This window comes from Ornithorhynchus anatinus, chromosome 13 (assembly GCF_004115215.2).
Source record: "Ornithorhynchus anatinus isolate Pmale09 chromosome 13, mOrnAna1.pri.v4, whole genome shotgun sequence".
Lineage (NCBI taxonomy): Eukaryota > Metazoa > Chordata > Mammalia > Monotremata > Ornithorhynchidae > Ornithorhynchus > Ornithorhynchus anatinus.
In genome coordinates, this window is record NC_041740.1 from 30,671,357 (window position 1) to 30,692,304 (window position 20,948).

The window sequence follows — 20,948 nt, forward strand, 5'->3', positions numbered from 1 at the left end:
GTAATGTGGGGAGTTTATCTTTGACAACATGCAACAGGAAACACAGCATTTTGTCAGAGCTTCAAAATCAAAGTGGTCATGACATACACTGCAAGCTGCAGTATTTACTTAAGTGAAGTGATAATGTCAACAGAAGGCAGAGATAGGATGAATAACTCTGGCTTCAACCTTAATGGCAAGAGGAAGCAGGCACAAGTATAGGAATTAAACTTCAAAGGAAAGATGGTCTCAATATGGTACTCCTATGAATTTATTTATAGGCCAAGTGATTAAACAAAGGCGGTAAAAGCAGTGGGAGTCCTAACCACTATCAAAGAAACAGACCACAACTAACTAAAGTTGACTCCTTGAAGTACAGCTGGGAGTGCAAACTGGTTTTCAAGTCTCAAAAACTTTATTCCAGCTCCCTCAAAGTAACCACCACTGAACAAACCTTATTAGGTACTCAGCATATTTTCAGGAACAATTATACCCAAGAAGAATCATCACACTAGCAGAACTGTGGAAAGTGAGATGGGATTATTTAAAGAAAAAGATTTGGAGAGAATATTCCAGGAAAATAATCAAAGGGAAGTCTGGGGGAAAGCTGGCTTGCCTACTATAATTAGTTTGTTAGGGCTACACAGCAGAGTTGAGTACTTCAATAGACCTAATGTGGATAAAGGAGCCTGAGGCTTAGAGTATCTAAAGAACTATGCCAATAGATCATATGTTTGAATGCAAAGTATCACTTCTCCATAGCATGCCAGTTGATATAAAAATATTTTTTTCACAAAGTTGGTTTCTCGCATATAAAAGTAAAATGCATGCTTAGTTAGCTATCATAAGGGACGGTTACAGAAACAATTATGCACCATATCTCTTCTCATAAACATGGTGTCCCTTACTGCAACATCTGTTTCTAACCACAGTTTGGCTCTTCTGTGGAATACTACACTACTAGGAATGAATATATATTGGACATATCATATCACTGAGCAGGGAAGATGAAGGCTATATGGGGTGCACACCTATTCAAAATAGTTTGGCCTTCGAGAAAATATCTTTATTAGTTCATATTTTTTCCACATTTCACCCAGGTATTTGGAAATTTTCAACTCTTTATTTCACTTGAAATCTGACCCAAAGGGATTCAGATGATTAAAGGAAGCTTACATCTTGAGCCTCTGGATAGTTGAGATGGCTAAACTAACTTGTATCAGGATCCTCTCCAGCCTTTTAGTCAGTCAATTGTATTTACTGAGCACTTACTGTGTGCAAAGCACTGTACTAAGCATTTTGGGGAGTACAATATAACAGACACATTCCCTGCCCACTACAAGCTTACAGTCAAACAATAACAACAATAATAATAATAATGGTATTTGTTAAGCACTTACTATGTGCAGAGCACTGTTCTAAGCACTGGGGTAGATACAGGGTAATCAGGTTGTTGGTATTTATTAAGCGCTTACTATGTGCAGGGCACTGTTCTAAGCGCTGGGGCAGATATAGGGTAATCAGTTTGTCCCACGTGAGGCTCACAGATAATCCCCATTTTACAGATGAGGTAACTGAGGCACATAGAAGTTAAGTGACTTGCCCACAGTCACACAGCTGACAAGTGGCAGAACCGGGAGTCAAACCCATGACCTCTGATTCCGAAGCCCACGCTCTTTTCACTGAGCCACACTGCTTCTCCCACGTGAGGCTCACAGTCTTCATCCCCATTTTACAGATGAGGTTACTGAGGCCCACAGAAGTTACGTGACTTGCCCACAGTCACACAGCTAAGTGGCAGAGTTGGCATTCAAACCCATGACCTCTGACTCCCAAGTCCTTGCTCTTTCCACGGAGCCACGCTGCTTCTCTACATGGTTATCAGGTTGTCCCATGTGGGGCTCACAGTCTTAATTGTCATTTTACAGATGAGGCAACTGAGGCACCAAGAAGTTTAGTGGCTTGCCCAAAGTCACGCAGCTGACTGAGTCAGAGGGTCTAAAAATGCATTTACTGTCATTTAACAAAATAGGGTGGTATTCTTTCAGACTGCACCACTGCTACTGCCAGATGGCAATCGACCAGTCCTTCACAGAGTGAGTTGTTATTGAGTGCACACTGTAGATTGTAGCAACTTTCAAAAGAGGAGGAAGACAGGTCCTATTCTTGATGAATTATAATCTGACAGAGCCATAACTATAATTCAAATATGCAAACAAAATAAAAGATCCCCAAAACATAAACAAAAGCATGTAAACACTTGGAAGATTCATCAGAACCCAAATGATAGAAAATTGTATGATAAAGGCATACAACTAAATGCTGATGGACTAAGGTTCTGATTGGGTCCAGGTGGATTCACTATGGCCAGATCCCATAGGAAGGGAGACTTTTGTGGGATGAAAGGTGTCAGAGAGGGTTAGAAAAGCTGCCATTGCAACTGAAGGCCCAACAAAGTCTGGATCTGCCTAATTAGATAAAACCTAGGTTCAACAGCAAAATAAACAACAACAATGAAACGAATGCACTGAATCAACTCTGGGCCTTCCCTCAATCTATAAACTGAACTTTCTTTATTAACATTTCATGGAGTTGGTTTCTCATGGACATGTGAGTTTTTTTCAGTAAAGTGGATGCATGCTTAAGTGTAGGTTTTTGGAAAGCCTCCACCTGTTTATCTTTAAACCCTACAAACATTCCCAACAGTATGGGGAGCAGAAGTAGTGATAAAGATCAGTGCAGACAGGGTCTCTAACTCACACTTCCTCAATCATGAATTTCACAGCACGTGTGAAGAATCTAACAGGAAAGAATGTGTACTCTCCCTCCACTGAAAACATTCAGATTCCCCCAGGCCTTGCCTGTGCCTTAAAGCCAGAGCAATTCTATCAGTAGTATTTATTGAGGACTTACTGTGTGCAGAGCACTGTACTAAGCCCTTGGGAGAGTACAATATAACATAGTATGCCCACAACAAGAAGATGAGCTTACACAGAGTTCCAACTTTGCCTTTAAGGTTAGAAATTGTATTTTTTCCCCCTTTAAAAAAAAAATCACCTGCTGAACTCAGACAAAAAATATTTTTTTCAAATCTAAATAAAAGTTCAATTGCATTCATGAAATCAGAACGTATCCCAATTATCTTCATGGGGATGGAAATCCAAGATTGCCTAATTTAGCAAATGAGGTCCTCTTGGCAAAGATTCCAATAATAAGCATCTTTTGCTTTTACCAAGCCAATTCCAATTAAGAAGATGATAATCATTAGTCACATGATATCTAGTGAGGAAAGTCCCTATGCTTCAAGTTTATGATGAAGAAAACATATCTCTATCATAGAGTTGCAATAAGAGCTAGGGTTACAATCTAACAGTTCTTATTTGTACCACCCAAAACTTACCCTTCTCCTAACAGATTAATAAATGCAGTAGGGATCCTTGAATTACATGCCCATATATTTTCTTAAAACCATGGGCTGAATTTTTAAAACAATCTAACACCTGCTTCCTAGACTATATGCTATTTACTACCCTAACCTTAAAAAATAAGCAGGGTGCTTCTTCATTATTAAAATGTAAACAGCTAATGACATTTCAGTTAACCGTATGGTTTCTTAAGTTCTTGAATAGTTGGCAATGAAATATTTCTAGTTATATCAACACCCTAGTTCACCTGAAGAAGAGTTTCTTTAAGAAATAATTTAGATGTAAATTATACTAAAACTGGCTTTACTTACAGGGGTACAGAAAACAAAATGTATCTCTACTGTTACAGCCATTTAGAAGGGCTGGTAATCATTTTTAACTGGTCACTAATATGAAAGTATAACTGAGATCTGAGGTTGAAGTGAGCACACATCTTTATGATGAGAAAATGCCTGTGTGAGATCAATTTGTTTTTCTTGGCACCTGTATATCATTTACAAAAATGTTCCTTTCCAAAGTACTATACGTTTCAATAGATGAATCAAAACAGAAGCAGTTTGTTCCTTGTAGAACAGAGAATGTATGTACCCTAGTGGAAATGGCTTGGGTTCTAATCCCCACTCTGTGACATTGGATAAGTCATTTAACGTTTTGGGGCCTGTTTTTTTCATCTCTAAAACAGGATACTATTTTCTTTCCCCACTAGGCTGTAAACCCCAGGAGGGACCAGAATTATTTCTGACCTGATAATTTTGTATCTATCCCAGTGCTTAAAACAGTGCTGAGCAAACAGTATGCTCTTAGCTAATACCATATTTAATATGATTATAGGAAATACGCCCATTTAATCAAGAAATCCTTTAAGGACTTATTCCGTGCTAAACACTGTACCAGGTGCTTGAGAGATTCTTGCCCGTTAGGAGCTTACAGAATAGCAGGGTCTGAGAGAGACATTGAAATAAAATTACAGTGGGGGAAATCAAATTATGAACTAGTTTATAGCTAGAGGTGCGAAGCACTAAAATGATCAGAACATTATCACAGGTTAGTATATGGCACTACCTTGTCCCTTTACTTAAAGAAAAATCGATGGATATCATTTTACAAAGGACAGAGACAGAAAGAGGAAATCATTCAATAGTTAAAATGGACACATACTGTACCAGGCCGGGGATAAGGAATCCTTCCATCATATTGCACCCAACGATGGTCAGCACTTTCTTTATGAGCATATGGACCATTGAAAACAGCTCTAATGTCAGCCATGCTGTACACACACACAGCGGAACCCTTGAAGATAGAACTGCAAGAATGGGACAATGTGGTCAAACAAACATATTTGTAAATCCTTGAATTGTTTTTAGGGCTAAGGCCTGCATCACAACATTCCCTTTCTGAAAATGCAAAGATGATCTAACTCAACAGATACCCACAATCAAGAAAATCCCATGTGATAGACAGTGAAGGCTTAAGATTCCTCACCAGCAGGCTCTGATTATTTATGTATTGCTCAATTTTATTACACATATGGTAAAATACCAATCACCCAGAAAGTATGCAAGTAAGGACAGCCCAGATAAGCAGATCTAGATTCTGATTGAGAAAGCTTCCCCAAACAGTTTACCATACATGTATTTTTCTAATCTCTAAAAGACAGAAATATATGGGGAATTGCAGGTAATACTGATAGAGTTCATTCAGTTGAACACTTACAATATTTTCACTAAAAAGGGAGAGCCTCTTGGTATAAACAACATGGATGGGTCTGTGGGTACTGCAATGAATATATTAACCATAGGTGAATTTCACCATCAGTGGTAGTCTTCTTTGTATGTGAAGGACATTTTTATGCCTCATTTAGGGAAGCAGCATCGTCTAGTGGAAAAAGCACAGGCCAGGGAGCCACAGGATGTGGGTTCTCACCCAGGCTCTGCCACATATCTACTATATGACCTAGGGCAAGTCATTTCACTTCTCTGTGCCTCAGTTCCTTTATCTGTAAAATGGGATTAAGACTGTCAGCACCATGTGGGACCAGGACTGTGTCCAACCTGATTACTCTGTAATGATCCCAGCACTTAGAACAGTTTTGGCACATAGCACTTAAATACCATAATTATTAGTATTATTTGGAGATGAGGAGTTCCAAGCGTTTTTCTGTCTCTTACACCATCCATGAGACTAATAAAACTACAGCAGCTAAGTCTGAACCCACCAGATGAACAAGGAGGTCCATGAAAAATCTAGGTAACTCCATTTCTGAAGAAAAGTGCTGCTTGAATTTGAGAGAAATTACTGCATTTTAGACTCTAGATGTTTATTAGAATGTCTTTAAACTTTATACATTTTAAAAACATCATAGTTACACACCTTTAAATTATATATTATGACTTAATGTCTGTCTCCCCCTCTAGATGGTAAACTCATTTTGGTCAGGGAATGTATTACTTATTCTGTGGTACTGTACTCTCTCAAACACTTAGTACAATACTTTGCACATAGTAATCACTCAATAAATACCATTAATTGATTCTATATAAACCTGGACATAAGCTCAGGAGTCAATGACTTTTTTGGTACGGTGCACCTTAATGAACAGTATAAACTCTCAGAGTTTAAAAAATTGCAAGTCAATGGACTGCATCATTCAAGACACTGAGGCAGTACAAATATAAATGATGCTTTCTACAACTCAGGGTGAAAATATACACTTACAGCAATCCTGTAATAGGGTAGACTTTCTCTGTCATCTGTTGGGAAATGAAAGATAATTTCCTCTGCGTCTGAATTCTTCACTGCATCCTGTGACTCATAGAGGACTCATCTTTTATTAGCTGAAATTAATCTCAGCATGTCATAATTGAGCCAATGAAGGTCTAGAATTGCTAATTCAGTAATGAATTATTTTGTGATGACATTAATGGGAGTCATAGAGTGGTGATATTGAACAGGCAACAGAAGAAAAAGGATCTGTAACCGAATAAAGAGGCATCCCTAGATGTCATATGTACTAGGAGGTCTCTCAGTGGTTGTATTTTAATCATCTGATCAGGTCAGAAGAAGGGATAGGCTTTCAGTATTACCAGTCTCTTGATGAAAACTATAAACCACTTTAAATAGAGAGAATTGCCTTTTAACTTTGCTCTCTGGGTGACCATGAAAAATCATATGTCAGGGCAAAATTCCCTTTTCATTCAATAGTATTTATTGAGCGCTTACTATGTGCAGAGCACTGTACTAAGCGCTTGGGATGAACAAGTCGGCAACAGATAGAGACAGTCCCTGCCGTTTGACGGGCTTACAGTCTAATCGGGGGAGACGGACAGACAAGAACAATGGCACTAAACAGCGTCAAGGGGAAGAACATCTCGTAAAAACAATGGCAACTAAATAGAATCAAGGCGATGTACAATTCATTAACAAAATAAATAGGGTAACGAAAATATATACAGTTGAGCGGACGAGTACAGTGCTGTGGGGATGGGAAGGGAGAGGTGGAGGAGCAGAGGGAAAAGGGGAAAATGAGGCTTTAGCTGCGGAGAGGTAAAGGGGGGATGGCAGAGGGAGTAGAGGGGGAAGAGGAGCTCAGTCTGGGAACGCCTCTTGGAGGAGGTGATTTTTAAGTAAGGTTTTGAAGAGGGAAAGAGAATCAGTTTGGCGGAGGTGAGGAGGGAGGGTGTTCCAGGACCGCGGGAGGACGTGACCCAGGGGTCGACGGTGGGATAGGCGAGACCGAGGGACGGCGAGGAGGTGGGCGGCAGAGGAGCGGAGCGTGCGGGGTGGGCGGTAGAAAGAGAGAAGGGAGGAGAGGTAGGAAGGGGCATGGTGATGGAGAGCCTTGAAGCCTAGAGTGAGGAGTTTTTGTTTGGAGCGGAGGTTGATAGGCAACCACTGGAGTTGTTTAAGAAGGGGAGTGACATGCCCAGATCGTTTCTGCAGGAAGATGAGCCGGGCAGCGGAGTGAAGAATAGACCGGAGCGGGGCGAGAGAGGAGGAAGGGAGGTCAGAGAGAAGGCTGACACAGTAGTCTAGTCGGGATATAACGAGAGCCCGTAATAGTAAGGTAGCCGTTTGGGTGGAGAGGAAAGGGCGGATCTTGGCGATATTGTAGAGGTGAAACCGGCAGGTCTTGGTAACGGATAGGATGTGTGGGGTGAACGAGAGGGACGAGTCAAGGATGACACCGAGATTGCGGGCCTGCGGGACGGGAAGGATGGTCGTGCCATCCACGGTGATAGAGATCCCTTGGCACTTCTCTCTCCCTTAGGGTGAAGAATTCACACTGACTTCAAAGAGAGTGCTGTGAATGGATAGAGTGGAAGGTGTTAGGGTGCCTAGGGCGAATTCAGTTAATTTGCTTAGGTGAAAACTCCATAGCAGGCTGCAATGGATAATAAGAATAGCACTGAAAGAATAGCTTCTTGGTGACATAAATATTTTAGTAGCTTTGTTTCAAACCTAGGTAAAAGGGAAATGAGCTGCTAGTGCATTTTGTTGCAAGCTATATTAGAGCCCCAGTATTTCAACTGTGAGATTTGGGATTTGTCACAAAGCCTACCTGATGGACAATATGCTGAGGTCCACTGCTTCCCTTTTTTCTCCCCCACCCTGGACTCCGGGGCTAGCGGGCCAGGGGACAAGATTTTGGGGGGTGGAAGTATTAAGGTCCCTCAAAATCTTAATCCAGAGACACTTTTTTTTAAGTAAAACTCTTCATAATGCTTAATGATTTAAGATTTGGTGGGTTTTTTTGGAAATAAACTAAGAAACATCTCCCTCAGGTACAATTCTTAGCCTTCCTCGTACAAATGAGAATGACTAGGTCATTCCTACCTCAATCGCTCGGAAAAAGCAGATGGCCAAGCAGTTTGAAAGTGTGCTTTTTTTCATTATCAAAGGGACATATAAGAAGTAGACAAGATAATGTGCACTGGATATGATAAAAATAACTCCTCTGGTCCTGATACCTTGCATAATTTGAACAATAATTTGTGTGGTATTATTTTAAATTAAGTAGCAGCCAAAACTACGCAATCTAAGAAAAGAGATGGAATTTCTTATCCAATGGCAGGCTAATTACTAAATAATTGAATTTCAATAGTGCCATGTTCCTTCTATTGGGCTGCCTCATGCTTTCCTTCATTCATTCAATTCAATAGTATTTATTGAGTGCAAACTGTACTAAGAGCTCTGTACTAAGCGCTCAGGAGAGTACAATATAACAACCAACTGAAACATTCCCTGCCCACTCAAGTGCCACATTAGACAGCCAATGATGCAAACACCTATTTTTTAATGGCATTTGTAGAGTGCTATACGTACCAGGCTCGGTATTCAGAGCTGGGGTAGATAAAAGATAATCAGGTTGGACACAGTCCCTATCCTACACAGGACTCACAGTCTCAATCCCCATTTTATAGATGAGCTAACAGACACAGACAAGTTAGGTGACTGACTCAAGGTCACAGAGCAGACAAGTTGTGAAGCAGGATTAGAACCACGTCCTCACACTCCCAGGCCTGGGCTCCTTCCACTAAGTCACACTGCTTCTCATTATTTGACTTTTAGATATCCACATTGATATAAGTTTAGTAAATTCCTTCAAAAATAATTGGTCACTGAATAGAACTGGGCATGCATGTGTTTGGGATAGTCAATACTCATTTTGCTTTTATCCAAAATCATTTAAACTCACTACTATCCCAAATAATGTAACTGGCAGAAACTACGAACAAACCTAGTTGTAGTAAAAACTCCATATACCACAGGATTTCTTTCATCTCTTGTAGGAAGTAGAAAAATATCCTCTGAAAGAGAAAAGACATTCCAAATAACCAATATGGAAGTTACCAGTTTGGGAAAAATATGTTTTTTGTGTTGACAATACCAGACTTCTATATCTCTATTAAATCAAAATGGTGAGCCCATTTAATAAAGATTACATGCTTGGAGGTTACCAAGTAGACAATCATGTGTCTTGATATGGGTGAAGAACCAGAAAGAAAAATCAATAGGACTTACGAAGTTCATCAAAGTGAGTATCTGCTCCGTCATTGCCAGGTATTGAACACACCAGCCTGGCCTTGAGGAAAGTGGTCCACTTATTTATCAAACTACGGAGACCTCCGACATCATTCTGAAAAGAATAAAGAAAAAATTTAGTGATATTGGTTGTGTCAATAGCTAAATCACATCCTGCCTCAACTACCACATGAGTCTCATTGCTTACCTCCCTTGTCTCGAATCTCTACCTATTCCAGCCAAACTTGACGCTACTGCCTGGATCATTTTTCTAAAAAAAAATTCAGTCCATGTCTTCCACTCCTCAAAAACCTCCAATGGTTGCCCACACACCTCTGCATCTAAAAGAAACTCGTTACCAATGGCTTTAAAGCACTCAATTAGTTCTCCTCTTCCTGCCTAACTTCATTAATATCCCACTACAATCCAGGCTACACTCTGCTCCTTCAAAGACACCTTGCTCACTGTACCTCGATCTCATCTGTCTTGCTGTCGACCCTTCACTAATGTCCTCCCTCTAACCTGGAAATCCCTTCCCCTTTCTATCTGATAGACCACAATTTTCCCCCATCTTCAAAGTCTTACTAATATCACACCTCCTTCAATAGGTCTTTTCTGACTACCCCTCATTTATTCAACTGTTTGTTCCCCCTTCTGTGTCACCTCATCTCCATTTTACAGATGAGGAAACAGACACAGAGAAGTTAAGTGAGCTGCCCAAGGTTACAGAGCATGGAAGTGGTAAAGCTGGGAAGAGAACCCAAGTCCACTGAACTCCAATTTTTTGAGTGGCTATCCAATAGTAACTTAGGGATATTTGTGTCTTTAAACAAACTGAACCTCTGAATTTTCCATCTGGATGGCTTGAATGAATAATCTTTTCCAAATTAGAATGTCTCTTCTTGACTTAACTACATTTTTGTTTTTGTTCAAAAAATCCAAAATTGAAAATCCTGATGATAGTAGTCAACTAAATAGCCTTCATCTTGGGCAGCCAGCAGTTCTGAACCATACTTAACAGTTATATGCAAGACTGGATCATCAACACTGGATCCCGAAAGCAGTGAATTCCCTAGCATTGAAATAGGGCTTCCTAGACAGTTACTAGAAGGGGCATGCAGGAAGAATCCATGATTTTAAATTGAGTGTCCCCAAAGGGACAGGGACCATGTCTAATTGACACCTGTATATTTTTTGCCAACGTTTAGTCAGTCAATTGTTTGACTGAGCACTTACTATGTGCAGACCACTGTACTAAGTGCTTGGGAGAGTACAATATGGTAATATAAATAGGAAAGCAACGTGGCTTGGTGGAAAGAGCACGGGCTTGGGAGTCAGAGGATATGGGCTCTAATCCCGGTTCCACCACTTGTCTGCTGTGTGACCTTGGGCAAGTCACTTAACTTCTCTGTGCCTCAGTTACCCGATCTGTAAAATGGGGATTGAGATTGTGAGCCCCACATGAGACACCTGATTACTTTGCATTTACCCCAGCACTTAGAACAGTGCTTGGCACACAGTAAGCACTTAACAAATACCATTATTATTATTATAACAGACACATTCCCTGCCTGCTTAGTATGCATAGTAAGGCCTTAACAATCATTACTTGCATTATTATTACCACTACTACTTATAGGACCAAAGCAGTTGCTCTTAGGTGAGAGAAGTGGGTGTCATAGATGCAGAGGGACCAGAAGAAACACTGGAGCCCAGTTTCAGTCAATGCTCCTTAGATGTAGAGCGAGGGAGACTAACATGGTGTGTAGATAGCAAAGATAAGGAAACTCTTTCCACGGGAAAAATATTGGGAAATTTGGGATGAAAAAATGAGAGGTCCTTGAAAACAGCAGTGCATTACACAGCTTAAGTGAGGGCTGCCATGGAACCTTGAGGCAATAAAAGCAGTAAAAAGTTATTTTTTTTAAAGAATAATATAAACAAAGCAGCTGCTCTCTCACTTCATCCAAACCATTGATCACCTACCAATCATTCATCTATAAGTACATTAGCAGTTGTGGTTGATAATCAACAGTATTGACTGAAAATCTATGGCATGCGGAGCAGTCTACCATCAGTGGTATTGATTGAGTGCTTACTGTGTGCCGAGCACTGAAATAAACACATGGGAGAGTTCAATACAAGAGAGTTGGTAGACACATTTCCTGCCCAGGAGCTTAGAGTCTAGAGGATTGGGTATTCTATTGTATAATGCTAAGCACACAGTACAGTGCTCTGTCCAAAGTAAGAGCTCAATAAATACCACTGGTGGATTGACTGATTGGAGAGCAGACATGTAAACTCTTGAAGGGATAGGTGCTTACGATCTATACATAATGAAGGCACAGTCATGAGCAAATGGTTCAATAAACCTCTTTGAAGAAAATACTAAAGGATGATTTCATCACAACAATACTTTTGTTGATTCACAGGTGTGGGCACTGATAAAATCAATTATTTATATTCATATTATATATTCCTTTGACAGCTTATCAACCAAAATACTAGTTTCATGCTTCCAAGAAGACCGGTAATTTTCTTAGAAAACAGCCCAAGCCTAAAAATATTAGTGAAAGATTTTCTCTTTAAAATGTTGCCCACTCATCCCCCATTCATATTTGTATTATTATTATTCATTCTCAGGGTGTATGGTCTTTCACTACATCTCATTCTTCCAGGCCAACAAGGAGTCATAAGAATGCTTAGTATTGTACCTGGCTTGGCAAAATATAATCACTGGGTCCTCACAAACAAACAAGTCTTTAAAACAGTCTGCCTTCCCATAACACAGATCAGACATAAAAGGCATCAATTGCAGGAGAGAAATATGTGCAGTTTCTGGAATGGTCCTCTCAGGAGTGGATTAAAAGTGCTTACTGTCTGGACAGTAAATACTACAGACAACCAGGAGCTTGACCTGGGGTGTCAAAGTTCACTGAGGCGGGATATTTGAGCTTCTCCTATAAAGTCTCAGTTGATTCACTATTCCGACCATCACATTGACCTGCTTTCTTTGGTTTGCACTGGCTTAGAGATTTCTGTCTTAGGGAAAATGCGAGAAATTTTTTGAAGGGGTTGGAACTGAAAGATATTCCATGTGTCTTTGTACTAAAACTATCACCTGCCTGTTTATTTTTCTGAAGTCTAGATTCCCACTAAGGTACTGGATCTATTAGTGAGATGTTAAAATTAACAGCTTTTGGTCAGTAGCAATGTATGGGTGTCTTCTTTTGATTCAAAGGATTACAGCCGTTGACATTCTGGCTGCAAAGATACCTAAGTCCATAAACAAATATAAACTGCAAACAGCCCCAGTGGCTCTTATTCACTCTTTTCAGACAAGCCATAAATAGCTTTAAAAATCCAAATCTTTGGACGATTCATTAGGCACAATGGAATTTTACAAAAAGCTTCACTGCTAGGTTGGATAAATGATGTAATGAAGAGTTGCAGGAACATAAACCACACATTATAGGTAATAAAAATGCCCTTCTGCTTTCTAAGTAAATCTAACCCAACATAAATCTAACCAATGCATACAGAGTAGCTGGACCATTATCACACATGATCATTTGTATTGTAACTTGAGACCTTTAAGTCATGGTATAAGGTTCACCTGCTAGCCCAGCTCCTGGCTGTATGCCATCTTTTGCATGGCTCTCAATACTTTAAATATATTGTAACTTTCACCTAACAGACTGAGAATCAGTCAATTAATGGTATTTATTGAGCACCAACTATGTGCAGAGAACACTGTACTAAGCACTTGGGAGAGTACAATATAAAGGAATTAGCAGATTCCCCCCCGCATAACAATAACAATAACATTACAGTCTAGAGGAAGCAGCAGAGGGTAGGACAGGAGGACCAATCCATGGCAAGGGAAGGTAGGAAGTGGGGGATAGGAGCAAAAGCCACAAAACAGATAATCCTAGTAAATAACTACATGTTTCCTCCAGCTTAGTCTCTACTCTGACTGCATAAAAAATAGGTATATTTCCCACTGACTGTAAGCTTCTTGAGGGTTGGAGTCACCACTTCCACTAATTCTAAAGGATTCTCACACCCTCTGTGTAGTGCTCTATACACAATAGGCTACTGACTGAGTGGCTGATGACATTATACTATTTCAGTGCCTTCCTCAACCAACTTTCCAATTATATCAGTTATACCAAATCACCCTGACCTACAACAGATGAAAAGTCATCAGTGCAGAAAATATGAAACCTATAGTACCAGAAACTGATTCATTTTAAGCTTAATTTCCTTCAATCCTTTAAATTAGTTGCTGGTAGCTATACTGGAATTTTTTTTTTTTTGGACATCATTAAACATAGGATGAACACTTTTCTCCTGTTTGATGCATTTACCAATCTGGAGGCCGAACACAGGAATACATCTCCCTTTGCTTCTATTAATTTATTCATCTTGGAAAATTGTTTCTTTTTCAATGAAGGACCCTGAGGTAATATATCCTCTGCAGCTCAGTCAGTGAATTTAATGAAATGCTTTGGGAACCTCAGATGATCATATGCTACCTATCAGCATGTTGTGTTTTGTTTTGTCTTTCCAATTAGGAAAACTGAGTTCTAAAGCTATCACTAATGTGTTTTTTTCTACTCATCTATTCCTTCAAGTATTCAGAAACTAATTTAAGTTTTACCTCCTGATCAAAAAATCACATAGTTTTTTCTTCAATAGGACCCACTAATTTGATTTATAAAATAAACAGCAAAGCTAATCATTTGAGGGTTGCCTGTCAAACTACTTTATTTTCCAGATAAGCTTCTTCACATTGTGCTCACTGAAGGAAGGCTTATGCTTCGGCTCACACTTCACATTCTTTATCTGATTTATTGCTGGAGTAACAGCTGCACCTTGTGTGGTTTCCAAATAGTAGGCTGTGGTCAAGACACCATCTTCAAATCCCCTAAAAATGCATTTGCTTCAGGAAACATACCAGATATCACTAAGCCTGTACTTCCCTTCTCATCCCTTTAAAATGTCCTCAAGAGATATTTTGATGATCTTTTCTGTCCTATAAACTTAATATAAAGCCCCATATATGCTTAAGTGTTATAAAACAAAGCAATATTGATATTAAAATTATATAACATTGATAGTAAGGCTCTCAGTAGAGGATTGCTAATTCAAAAGCTAGGGGGTTAAAATGGGGGTTGGGGAAGATCTAATTTTATGAGGTACCCTATAGAAAAATAAAATGTAAAGCCAAGAATAAACCTCAAGATAGCTTACTCATTGTTGGCCCCTTAAGAGAACATTTTCTCATGAGAGGGAAATGGGAAGTAGGCTGAATTAAGATAGCAACAACCTGTAAACTAGTGCAGCATATAGTTTTAATGGTTAGCTCGAAGCAATAACTTCCTTTATCATATAATGATATTCTTCAAAATACAAAATGCCATGGTCTGTTTTGGGAACCCCTTTTGAAGTTTACTTGTTTTGTCTGCTCAAGAAGCTTCTTTGGAAATCTGTAGGGATTTTGTACTCTGAAGAGATAGCTGTGGAAATCAAATTTTTTTCCAAACAGTAGCATATGGTTCAAAGCAATGGGAACTCATATCATTATACCAGGAATGTTATTATCTCTTCCATTTTGGTATCTCTCCCTTGTTGTTGAGTTTATGGTGACTGTCTTTATACAACAAAGGGAAGGCTCAAGGTTACATAATTATGTGGACATGATTTAATTAGTGCTTGCTATCTGGAGTTCTCCCAAGTTTTAACACCTTCTTTACTGCTGAGGAGTCTTAAATAAACACCAGGAGGTGAAAAGACCAGGAATTATGAGTTTTTAAGTTACCCATCATTTGGAAAGCTTGGGGCTGTACTTTGACAGGTACTAGTTAAAGCAGCTCAAACAACTTTTCCCATTATAAAGTTAATTTGGGACATTAGACTCTTTCTTTACAGGATTAACGTCATTTGTTTTAAGGGATGAAGCATCTATTACAATTATCCTTTATTTTATTAATCATTGTCAAAAGAAATTTGGAACCAAATTCTAACACAAAAAACACCTGCTTTTACATACACCTAAGAACATAAAATCTAAAAAACAAAAATTAAGGGAGAACACCTGCTAAAATGGTCACTGTAAACCATATGGTTTGAAAACCTAAGCATCACTTTTAAACTTCCTCTTTAAGCTGCAAGTCTGTCACACAAATATCCCAAAGTCAAAACTAATGGAAATTCAGTTCTGACTTCCAGGGCGTCAAATGAACACTTGACACTTTCCACCAGCCTCTGTGGATGCTTACAGACGACTGTTTGTGATTTGAATTGGCACAGTGCAAAGCAAATAGAAGAAATGGCAAACATGTTTTCCTAACCACCTACCAGTGCAAGAGTACCAAGGGACCAGGAGGAACACAAAACCTCGTGGTGTTGTTTTCTCATAAAAAAAATCAAAATAAAGCCGAATGTGTTGATCAGTCATTTTCAGGAAGAATAAGAGATAATACAAGAAAACCTGGAACCAAATGTAAAAAAAAAAAGAAGTGTGCCTAGGAATTTCCATGACAGGAAAACAGATGGTAATAAAGCCAAAGCACATCTGTAACTTGTGGTCTCTAAATCTCTCATTCGCGTTGAAAGTGACATACCAAAAGTAAGCACAGAAACCACAACATTTTGGAAATCAATAAATACAAAACACACGTCTCATGACCTGAATACACAAATCTTCAAAGATAGAACTGTCCTCATAGAAGCATAAATCCCCATTGACAAAGTGAGTGAAATTGAAAGCGGGAGGCGATTAAATTAGATCCCGGGGCAAGTTATGCAAAAAGGCCATCCAAAGTGAATTCCTGGCATGAACCATAGGAAATACTGAAAAACAAAGAGATGAAGAGACCTAGCATGCACAGCCAGAGTCTGTTTTGCGAACGTAACCTACTGCATAGACCCACCAGATCCAATAGATTCATCCCATGAAACATAAACAGCCAAGAAGCCAGATGCTGCAAGCAAGCTTGTCTGAGCTGAGTGGCACATCACCACAAAGGCAGAGAGGACATAACTTAGGAACAAAAGCAAAGTCCATACAGATACACTTAACCACACCAAAATGTTCTGACATGACATAAAAAGGAAACCCAGAGGCATACAAAGATTTTTGCTTCAGTCTGTTTCTCCTGTTCACCCTACACCCTTAAATGTTTTGCTGTATAGGTATATTCCCACCCACCACACTTAATTTTCAAAACTAAAAGCTTGGCAACCCTAAGGCTGAGCAAACAATGAAGTATCTGCTGCAAGGAAAGACGGCCTTAACAACTGTCCCTTTGCTGACCTTGATACCGTGACAAAAATAAGACAGGATGAAGAGTGTATTCCAGACCTGAGGGACTGACCATGCTGTGTGCAGAGAGGGGACACACCAAGCCCTCTGGCCAGTTGCCCCAGGACTGGCTCAAGGGATTTAGCAGCCTGAAGCACGTCAGCATTCTCACCTAGAGATTTAAAGAATAGTACTCCTTGCTGCTCAAGAGTTTCCACAAATAATAATAATAATGTTGGCATTTGTTAAGCACTTACTATGTGCAGAGCACTGTTCTAAGCGCTGGAGTAGATACAGGATAATCAGGTTGTCCCACGTGAGGCTCACAGTTAATCCCCATTTTACAGATGAGGTAACTGAGGCACAGAGAAGTTAAGTGACTTGCCCACAGTCACACAGCTGACAAGTGGCAGAGCCGGGATTTGAACTCATGACCTCTGACTCCCAAGCCCATGCTCTTTCCACTGAGCCACGCTGCTTCCCTTCATGTTTGAATCCTGAGAGGAAAAGTGACTTGACCAAAGTCACACAACAGACAAATGGCAGAGGTGGAATTAAGAAACCAGGTTCCGATTCCCAGGCCCGTGCTCTTTTCACTAGGCAATGTTGCTTCTCCAACAGATACTAAAATATATTTAAATCCAAGATTCTCCTGCCTCATATCCTGTTCTGACAAGGTTCCTTCCATCTCTTGTGTGGGATTTCTCTCTGGCTGGGTATAATCAAAACAAACCTTTGGACAATTCCTTCCTATTGCTGAGTTTGTTAAGAGAGTCCTTGGGTTTCTAGTATGATGGGGGAATGAAAAACATAAAAATGTTGACAGCAAAGGAATACAGAGTTGGGAAAGCAAGTAGGGAGAGCAGGACTTGTGAAAACATTCGAACTGTATCCTCTAATGTCCTGAGAGGATAAGATGGATATTTTGTACCTTTCTGGAATTTGTTTCAATTATTTTTTATATTTTAAAACTTTGATTCTATCTTAGGTATCAATACAATATTTAAAGTACAAATGCTTGAAGACACCCAAAACTCATGAAACCTCTGGCAATGCTTGATACTTAGCAACACTTCATACTTAACTTCGGAGTACTTTGGTTATGCTTGTGCCAACATTAAGTCATAATAAATGTCATATTGATGAAGAGAACCAGTAATCCCATATAAGGCAGAAGTATGACGGGAACAAGCAAACAGTATCATAGGAAGCATTTATATATATATGACATCAAACAGGCTCATGCTAAATATATTTACATGTAGTTAGTTTCAGGAACTTTTTGTTTTTAATCTTTCAGTTCTCATCCTGTTTCCATCTGCTGTATGTATCCATTTCTCAATCGAAAACTTAAAAAATATTTATCTTGCTCTTTCTGGTATTTTCAGTACCAGGATAAACAAAATTAAATCCTACTTACTGAGTTTTTGTGTGTGTGTGCTAAGCCTTATTAAATTAAAACAAAATAAAACACCAGTACCACAGAGCTAGCTGGGTTTTTGGTTATTTAGAAATGCACACTGTTAGTAAGCAGAGATCTGTAAGGATACCTCTAGGTACACAACCTCCCTGCCTCCCCAGAGCCCTTCGTATCTGACAGATTATCATTCTCCCCATCTTCAAACCCTTATTAAAAGCACATCTCTTCCAAGAGTCCTTCCCTGACTCAACCCTCATTTCCTCTTCTTCCACTCCCTTCTGTGTTACCCCTCCCTCAGCCCAACAGGATTTATGAACATATCCATAATTTATTTATACTGCTGTCTGAATCTCCCTCTTAACTGTAAGCTTGTTATGGGCAGGGAACGAATCTACCAACTGTCTTATGTTTTCCTGTCCTAAGTGCTAAGCACAGTGCTCTGTACACGGAAAGGACTCAATATAATCAATCAAATGACTCTAGTAATCATAATTGAAAAATCAACTGGTGCTATATCAGTAATGACAGTAATTGTATCTTTAAGTGCTTACTATATGCCAAGCATAGGGGTAGGTACAATACAATCAGATCAGAGACCGTCCCTGTCTCATCGTTTAAGGTGGAAAGAGAAGAGAGATTTAATCCTCATTTTCAGATGAGGAAACAGAGACTTGGAGAAATCAAGTGACTTGTCCAATGCCACATAGCAGGTAAATGGTGGAACTGGGTTTAGAACCCACATCAATTAATCAACAGAATTTACTGAGCACTTACTTTGGACAGAACATTGTACTAAGTGCTTCGGAGAGTCTTCTGACTCCCAGACCCATGCTCTTAAGTCATGCTGCTTATGGTTTCTAGAGAAAAATCATGCAGAACATTCAAACTTACTTATAATAATGATGGTATTTGTTAAGTGCTTATTATATGCAGAGCACTGTTCTAAGCGCCGGGGTAGATACAGGATAATCAGGTTGTCCCACGTGAGGCTCACAGTTAATCCCCATTTTACAGATGAGGTAACTGAGGCACAGAGAAGTTAAGTGACTTGCCCAAAGTCACACAGCTGACAAGTGGCAGAGCCGGGATTCAAACCCATGACCTCTGACTCCGAAGCCCGGGAAAAAGGAGCAGCTACCTAGGCTGCCTACCCTTACAGGTAGTACTGTGGACTTGGAGAATGCTATCTTTAGACCACCCGAACCCTCGCAGTCTCTCCGCTGCAATTACTGCCTGTTATATTGTAAGCTCCTTGAAGGAAGGGATCCTGTATTTATTGGACTCTTCTCCTCCAAGCACGTAGTACAGTGTTCTGATCATAAAAAACGCTCAAGAAATCACACTGATTGACTGAAGTATTTACAGGCTAACAATAGGTAGGCAGTATCAGGCAGAAAATACTCACTAACTTGAGTAGTAGCAAGAATGGGCCCCAGACTTCGATGAGAATGGGATGATCAAGAGGTTTGTGGGACACCAGGACTTTTATCTGACTCAGGATCTTGCTCAAAATGGTCTCTTCAAAGCACCCCATATTCCCCTCTGTTAGAAAACTGAAATTGAAAATCAACCATCTTTCTAAATGCAGTCACTTCTACTATAAGAGAAAAGCATGGCCTATGAAAAGAGCATAGGCGTGGGAGTCAGAGGATCTGGGGTCTAACCCAGGCTCTGCCAAACGTTTGCTGTGTGACCTCGGACAAGTCAGTTACCTTCTCTATGCCTCACTTTCCTTAACTGCAAAATGGGGATTGAATACCTGTTCTTCCTCCTCCTTAGACTGTGAGCCCCATGTGGTTTTTAGGTGGAAAGGCTCGAGCAATCCCCCAGAATGAGAATTTACTAAAGGGTTAAATTTTTGAGCGGTCAGGGAGGGGAAAGGAATTGGATCAGGAGCGGTTGGGGCTGCACATGGCTTTTCACAGTTGAAGTGAAATATACCTGGTGTATATATAATAAGTACTTAAATACTATTATTATTAATATTATTATGCCATTAAAATAATCACCACTTTTTTTGGTTTCTGGAAAGATAAGTTAAAATCCCCAACTTCTTCAGATCATCAGCGGAAGATGGACAAAGGCAGCCTTCTTTCCCCTCTTGCATGAGATGTGGGATTTTCTTCTTTATTGGGTGATCTGTCCCCTATCAACCTAACGTTTTTATTGGTGCTCAGCTTATCTAGAAAGGTGAAGTGATGAATCAATCCTTTTCCAAGTTGCAGCTTTGCTTGGAATTTATCTAGGAATTTCAGAACTAAGGTTAAACTCACTAAGCTCTGCCCTATAACCAGCTTGTATCTATTTACTATTAGTCTTTTCCCTATAATGGGTTCTATAAATCACATTTAATTCAGCTTCCCATTCATCTCAAATGACCCTGCTAACGAGGGCCTTGATCCTGCCATTGATCTGTCTTACTAATCCCAAGGATTTTATAGATGCTTCATGGGTGGAAGAAATACAGAATTAAGTTTTCTATGTGGTACTTAATCAAAACGTTTACCACAATCCAAACAGATTATGTGCACTGCTTCACCTCTTCAGAGAGCCTCTCTTTATAGACTGTTCACTCAAGGTAATAAAATGTGTACAGAGAAACTTCCTTTTCCCTGTCTTGGAAGAACTCTACTATACATGGTAAAGTTAAAACTACATGGAATTTATGTAACCCACTACATGGTCCAAATGAATGTGACAAAATTGAACGTCAATCATCAATCAACATCGACTCACATGAGAGCCTATGGAAAAAAGTCAGAGAAGAGGCCTGCGTTTAAAATTTACCTAAAGA

The 20,948-nt window shown here is 39.7% G+C and overlaps 1 protein-coding gene across 6 annotated transcripts in view; it reads right to left on the reverse strand.

The window, feature by feature from the left end:
* The window catches only part of SEMA3D (semaphorin 3D), a 171,232-nt gene that overhangs the window by 31,348 nt on the left and 118,936 nt on the right, over positions 1-20,948 (reverse strand). For all 6 annotated transcript variants that reach the window (XM_007670948.3, XM_029077347.2, XM_029077344.2 and 3 more), the window contains 3 exons: positions 9,426-9,540; positions 9,142-9,211; positions 4,563-4,707 (listed from right to left, as the gene is read on the reverse strand). In XM_007670948.3, coding sequence (XP_007669138.1) covers positions 4,563-4,707; positions 9,142-9,211; positions 9,426-9,540 — 330 coding nt within the window. The remainder of the gene's footprint in view (positions 1-4,562; positions 4,708-9,141; positions 9,212-9,425; positions 9,541-20,948) is intronic.